Source organism: Phyllobates terribilis, unplaced genomic scaffold (assembly GCF_046119375.1).
Source record: "Phyllobates terribilis strain yellow unplaced genomic scaffold, ASM4611937v1 Scaffold_9__5_contigs__length_417890890, whole genome shotgun sequence".
Classification (NCBI taxonomy): Eukaryota; Metazoa; Chordata; class Amphibia; order Anura; family Dendrobatidae; genus Phyllobates; species Phyllobates terribilis.
Window position 1 is genome coordinate 307,423,604 of NW_027362769.1, and position 6,972 is coordinate 307,430,575.

At 50.7% G+C, this 6,972-nt stretch overlaps 1 protein-coding gene across 3 annotated transcripts in view; it reads right to left on the reverse strand.

The window, feature by feature from the left end:
• Positions 1-5,850, reverse strand: part of INPP1 (inositol polyphosphate-1-phosphatase) — a 109,975-nt gene extending 104,125 nt beyond the window's left edge. The window contains exon 1 of one of the 3 annotated variants that reach the window (XM_073647943.1): positions 5,712-5,830. In XM_073647943.1, the coding sequence (XP_073504044.1) occupies positions 5,712-5,810 (99 nt within the window). In that variant the 5' untranslated portion in view covers positions 5,811-5,830. Of the gene's footprint in view, positions 1-5,711 lie in introns of all 3 variants that reach the window. The other 2 variants (XM_073647938.1, XM_073647939.1) reach the window with 2 other exon arrangements.
• Positions 5,851-6,972: the final 1,122 nt, after the last annotated feature.

Below are 6,972 nucleotides of genomic sequence, written 5' to 3' on the forward strand. Positions count from 1 at the left end.
AAATTGCAAAATTTTCACCAAATTTCCGTCTTTTTCACAAATAAACGCAAGTTATATCGAAGAAATTTTACCACAATCATGAAGTACAGTATGTCACGAAAATACATTCTCAGAATCAGGAGGATCCGTTGAAGCGTTCCAGAGTAATTACCTCATAAAGTGACAGTGGTCAGAATTGTAAAAATTGGCCGGGTCATTAACGTGCAAACCACCTTGGGTTGTAAAGGGGTTAATAGTGTCTTCTCATTTGGGTCTTTTATAGATGAGACCGAGATCCAGCGACAAATTTCCACCAATCAGGTGAAAGATCCTCCATTCCTGGGCCAAAACCGCGGTTTCCAGTTTGAATTTCCCGCCGCAGCCCCATGTGTTTCACGGTGGAACGCAACCGGAAGCGACGTCCCGCAGAGGAGACTTCAGCTGGGGAGCTACATGAGGCCCCCAGCCCCAAACTCACTCATCTTTACCCATAGGCGCAGGCGAGTAAGGAGGTCCCGCTCCAGAGGGAAAGGGAGCTGCCAGGGAGGGAAGGCCGGAGGCGATCGCTCCCTGCAGCCCGGGTAAATTTAGTAGGGCACTGCTCGCCGGCTGCAGCCACCCTAGGTAACCTCTTCATCCCATAGGGACAGAAAAAAACACTGGGGATGGTTTCGGGAAGGGGCTATTTCACCTCTTGTTTTCCTGTCCCTAATTAGGATGGGGAGGCTACCTCCAGGTGTGCCGTCATGGAGGGGATTGGAGACAAAAAAATGGCGGCATTTTCCGAGACCCGTAGCGTCTGCATTTTTCGTGATCCGGGGCCGGGTGAGGGCTTATTTTTTGCGTTCCGAGCTGACGTTCTTATTTATACCATTTTGGGATAAATCTGATGTTTTGATCGCCCATTATTGCAATGTTGCGACGACCAAAAAAAATTCTGGTGATTAGAATTTTTTTCTCGTTACGCCGTTTACCAATTGGATTAATTCTTTTTTTATATTGATAAATCGGGCGATTCTGAATGCGGCGATAACAAATAGGTGTATGTGGGAATTTTTTTTACTATTTTATTTTCAATGGGGCGAAAGGGGGGGGGTGATTTAAACACACACACACACACATATATATATATATATATATTATTATTTTTTACACTTTCTGCATGCTTCAATAGTCTCCATAGGATCGCTTCTACTGCATACAGGCGACGAGCAGATCGCCTGTATGCAGGAGAAATGCTCCTGTGCTATGAACACCGACCACTAGGTGGCGCTTATAGCTAGCGAGACATGACAACCACAGGGGTCTGCAGGGTCTGATGCAGACCCCGGGTTGCCATGCCCACGCATCAGTGACCCGCGATCACGGGACGGGGGTCACTGATGGGCAGGGCTAAGGCCGCACTTCCGGCGCGGCGCTGTTAAATGCCGCTGTTAGTGATTGACAGCGGCGTTTAAACTGGTTAACAGCCACAGGTGGATCGCAATTCCACTCGCGGCTGTTGCGGGCACATGTCAGCTGTAAAAATCAGCTCACATGTGCCCGGTTCAGTGCGGGCTCAGCACTGGAGTCCGTGCTGAACCGGGGGTGGTGGCCAAGGGCGTACTAATACGCCCTAGGCTATAAAGGGGTTAATTGAAATCCGCAGGTATAATATTTACAGCGAGAGTGTAGCTGCTGAGGGGAGCAGTAGTTCTCAGCAGAGCCGGGAACCACTATCAGTGAAAAAAAAAAGAAAGTTAAAAAAGAACAATCCTTATACTCACCTGTCTGGCGCCCCCCGGTGTCCTCGGTCCCAGTGATCCTTTCCTCCCAGCAGCCGGCGGTATACTGCTGGGACCGTGCTCACTCCTCGCAGTATACTATGCTTCTAGCGGTCACGTGAGCGATCAACTGATCGCTCACGTGACCTCATCCTGGGAACATTGTGAAGGTGATCAGCTGATCTTCAGCTGATGAACCCCAGTGACCTCCTGTGCACTGCAATGTATACTGACAGGTGTGATTTTACACTCCTGTCTGTGTACATTGCCGTCTTCTACAGCAGTGACATCAGCGATTGCTGATGTCACTGCTGTAGAATTGACCCGGATCGCAGTGACGGCGGACAGGTGAGGGATATGATTGTTTGTTATTTTAGGTTTTTTTCAGAAGATCGATGGCTTCACTTAAAAAGTGTTTTTTATTTCATTAAAATACTTTATTCTGGCCGTGTATTTATTGAAAAAGCGGCAACCATTATACTACGCGGCTAGTAATGGAGATGCCCTCCATTACTAACCTGGGCTTCCTGTCAGCTGCCAATACAAGGTTGACATGAACCCCAACCCCATTACCCCACCGCTACAGGGCAGTGGGAAGAGCGAAGGCTAAGCGCCAGATTTGGCGCATCTTATGGATGAGCCATTTCTGGGACTGCTGAGGGTTGATATTAATAGCCGCGGAGGGGGCTCGTATTCATGGCCCCTTCCCTGGCTATTAATATCAGCCCGCCGCTGTCTGTTTAGCCTTTTCTGGCTAGATTTTATAGGGGAACCCCACGTCAATTTTTTTCTGGGGTCCCCCGGTAATCTAGCCAGTAAGGATGTGTGCCCACTATGCGGTTTTCATGCGTTTCTGTCGCGGAATTCACGCAGCGAAAACGCTTGGTAATACGTGCCCCATGGTCCCCAATGATAATCCACATGTACTGTGCACATGCTGTGGAAATTTCCGCTGCGGATTATCATTGCGGAACAATCAGCAGCACGTCCATTAATTTTGCGGACACGCAGCGTAATCGCCGCCATTGACTTGCATTGGACTGCGTGACATCCGCATCACTGCATCTGCACAAGCGGATATCACACGGTTTAATGTGCGGATGGTACCCAGGTCTGGAGGAGAGGAGACTCTCATCCAGACCAGGGTACCATAGAAACTGTAAAAAAAAAAAAAGAATTTAAAATAAAAAATAAAGATTATACTTACCTTCCGATGTCCCCCGGCCTCCTCAGCGATGCGTGCGATGTGTTGGGCGGCTCGCGGTGGTGTGAGGACCTGACATGACGTCACTGAGTCATGTGACAAGTCATGCAACCGCTGACATCGGCGGTCGCGTGACCTGTCACATGACTCAATGGCGTCATCGCAGGTCCTTCACACCACCGCAAGACACCGGGGAGACCAGACGGAGCGGAGAAGGAGACCGGGGGCCAACGGAAGGCGAGTATAATCTTTATTTTTCACCATTCTTATTCTATTTTTTAAACTATTACTTGGCCACTATATAAATCCATACCGGTTGCATGGATTTATATAATGTGACCAAGTTGTCAAGCACTTTTCCAAGTGATGCTAAAATCGCTTGGAAAAGCGCTTGATAACCCGCATGCAGAAACGCATGCAAAAACGCTTCACAAACGCTTCTACCTGGCAGGAAAAACTCATGTAAAATCAATCCGCATGCGTTTTTCCTGCCAGGGAGAAGGGTAAAAAATATGCAGCATTTCTGCATCGTGGGTACATAGCCTAAAGGTTAAACAAACAGCTGTGGGCTGATATTAATTGCAAGGGAACAATGTTGGCTAATCGACCCTTCCCCGGCTACTATCAGCCCCCAGCGGTCGGCTTTCCCTCTGCTGGTTATAAAAATGACACGGGAGCCCACGCTGTTTTTTTTTTATTTATTTTTTTAGGCTCTGTGCCCACGATTCGAATGTAGCAGCGCTTTGGACACATTTTTTGCTGCATCCAAAAGGTTGCATTCTATTGAACGCAGAAATCCACGTGTTCACTGAACCATGCGAATTACCACAATCAATACATTCTAGCAATCAAATTTCTGTTGCAGAGACTAGCGACTCCGCAAGAGAATTTGACATGCTGCGTTTCTGAAAGACGCACTGCATGTCAGTATCCACAGCCTCTGATGCATGCATAGTGGACATGGGATTTCTAGAGATCCCATCCACTACGCTGTAACATCTGGACGCTGCAAGTTTGACGCTGTATAAACACGCAGTGTCAAACCTGAAGAGGCTCCTGGCCGTGGCCATGTACCCAAACTTACCCGCAGCATGTCAATTTCTGCAGCGGACACGCTAGTCTCCGCTGCAGATTTTGACAACTTTAGTGTCATTATATGCTGTAGATTCACATGTACCAAAAACAAAAGTGTGGCATTAGAACACAGCGTTTTGGATGCAACAAAAATACGCTGCGACTAGGTGTCAGACCCTTTCATCACCAAACCGAATTAAAGTAAAGAGTTAAATAAACACATAGACACAGAGCAAACACTTTATTTGATATACAGCAGACACATTCTTTAATCATTTAAATTAACCAATATACTCACCCCAGTTTGACGGTAATTCAAAGGTTTAAGCAATGTCCCACCAAATCACTTTATTTAGCTCCAAAAAAGATTCATTGATGTATAAAATTTCCACAGCGTTTTTCCTGCCAAGGAGATGCAGAAACGCTCAGGAAATTTCTGCTCCAAATCCTGATCGTGCGCACATAGGCTAAACCTGTAGTGTTTCAGAGAAACACATCCTTTAGTAGATGCTGGGGACTGAGCCGCACAGTGCAATAGTCCTACAGGCTCCTCCTCGGCAGCTTCTACCTGCACGCTTACAGCGACTGACAAGTGTCTTCCTACGTGTTTATAGGCAAAGACCTAGCAGGCACTGTCAGCGTGTGGGGAGAAGCCGCCGGGGACCTGCCTGTAGGACTAGTGCACTGTGCGGCTCGGTCCCCAGCAGCTATTAAAGGATGTGTTTCTCTGAAACACTTCAGCTTAACAGTCAAACATCCCTGGTTGAGATACTACAGCTGGGGCCTGATACATAGGTTAGGCCCCTGTATCAAAGAGCATAAGATGAGGTCAGACAGGGCCTGAGGCGAATGTTATGTGGGCACTAGGACCCAGGGAGCTCCCCGCAGCGCTCAGCTCCCCGCAGCACTCTGTACTGTGCTAGCCAGTGTGCAGAGTCTGGCAGATAGGGGAGCAGGCATTGTGCTGCCTCATGACAGAAGCGGCCGTGGCTCCTTGTGGGCCCCTCATGCTCCCGGGTCCGGGGGGGCATCCCCCTCAGCCCCGCTACTGTGTGGCATAAAGGTACACATCAAAGGTCGAGCAGGGCAATGGCACAAGGCCTGAATCTGGCTAACAGTCTTCGGTGGCCCAGAGGGAGCATCGTCCCACTTGCCCCCGCAGCACTGTAGTTGTGTGACACCTATGGGTTGGGTTGCTATGGCAGATGGGGGTCTGCGATCCTGCTGCTCCAATGTAACACAGCCTGTGGCCGGCGTTAATGATGTACAGGAACACTATAGCCCTGCTGCATATACTATCAGACAACCGAAGGCTCAAGTTCACTGTGGGAACTGAAAAAAGGGGGGTTTAATTCACAGCCATTTACCCCCTCCCCATTAAAAAAAAGGTTAAAAGTAAAAAACAAAATTAGCTTAGAATTTTTGTTGGTTTTATATTCTGTTTGCTCTATATATAATAAAAAAAAGTTAGTTTAACATATTTTTTAATGTGTTTGGGGACCGACCTGCGGCCTCAGGATGGCAGATCGCTGTCACTACACAATAAACAGCAGAAAATACAATGGGGGTGAACAAAGCGCCATCATCCAGCACACAGCACCGCGCTCCAGCAATGCACGCGTTACTGCACATACACCACTCGCCCCACGGACTCCATATGCGCAGCTCGTATAAAGTACAGGCAGCCTCACCCACAGGGGATCCTCAGGTAGTGTACATGGAAATGACTCCGCGTCAGCGCCGTCTCCTGACCTCATGGAAGTAGGACTGCGCATGTCCGTAGGTGTCATACTTCTAGATGATCGCGTCTCTAGAGGCCTAAAACTACGCATGTGCGCGCTTGCTCATTAGCTGTAGGAAGATTCCGGTGGCCATATTAGTACTGGGTAAGCAATACGGCATTTATAACAATAGCGTAAACAGTCACTATTGGAAGCGCAGATTCACCAATTCTAAAGGACTAGCTAGTGCAGTAGTTAATGTAATAGGGTCAGATTACTGGATGTGAGGAATGTACAGGGCTGCAGGTAACTATATGAACTCTTTGAAACGAGTGAGGAATGGGCTTATCCACCTATAGCAAACACTATTCCCCTTGAAAACAGGGACCCCTTCTCCATGGCAGCTGAGTTGTCAATCACTGATGATGTGCACACAGCCCCGAGAGGCCGGTGTGTCGCCCCAAGAGGCCAGTGTGTCCCCCCTCTAGAGACCAGTGTGCCCCCCCTCTAGAGACCAGTGTGCCCCCCCCTCTAGAGACCAGTGTGCCCCCCCCCTCGAGAGGCCAGTGTGCCCCCCCTCTTCGAGAGGCCAGTGTGCCCCCCCCTCCTCGAGAGGCCAGTGTGCCCCCCCTCTAGAGACCAGTGTGCCCCCCCTCTTCGAGAGGCCAGTGTGCCCCCCCCTCCTCGAGAGGCCAGTGTGCCCCCCCTCTAGAGACCAGTGTGCCCCCCCTCGAGAGGCCAGTGTGCCCCTCCTCCTCGAGAGGCCAGTGTGCCCCCCCCTCTAGAGGCCAGTGTGCCCCCCCTCTAGAGGCCAGTGTGCCCCCCCCTCTAGAGGCCAGTGTGCCCCCCCTCTAGAGGCCAGTGTGCCCCCCCTCTAGAGACCAGTGTGCCCCCCCTCGAGAGGCCAGTGTGCCCCCCCCTCCTCGAGAGGCCAGTGTGCCCCCCCCCCTCTAGAGGCCAGTGTGCCCCCCCTCTAGAGACCAGTGTGCCCCCCCTCGAGAGGCCAGTGTGCCCCCCCTCCTCGAGAGGCCAGTGTGCCCCCCCCTCTAGAAGCCAGTGTGCCCCCCCCTCTAGAAGCCAGTGTGCCCCCCCCCTCTAGAGGCCAGTGTGCCCCCCCTCTAGAGACCAGTGTGTCCCCCCCTCGAGAGGCCAGTGTGCTCCCCCCCTCCTCGAGAGGCCAGTGTGCCCCCCCCTCGAGAGGCCAGTGTGCCCCCCCCTCTAGAGGCCAGTG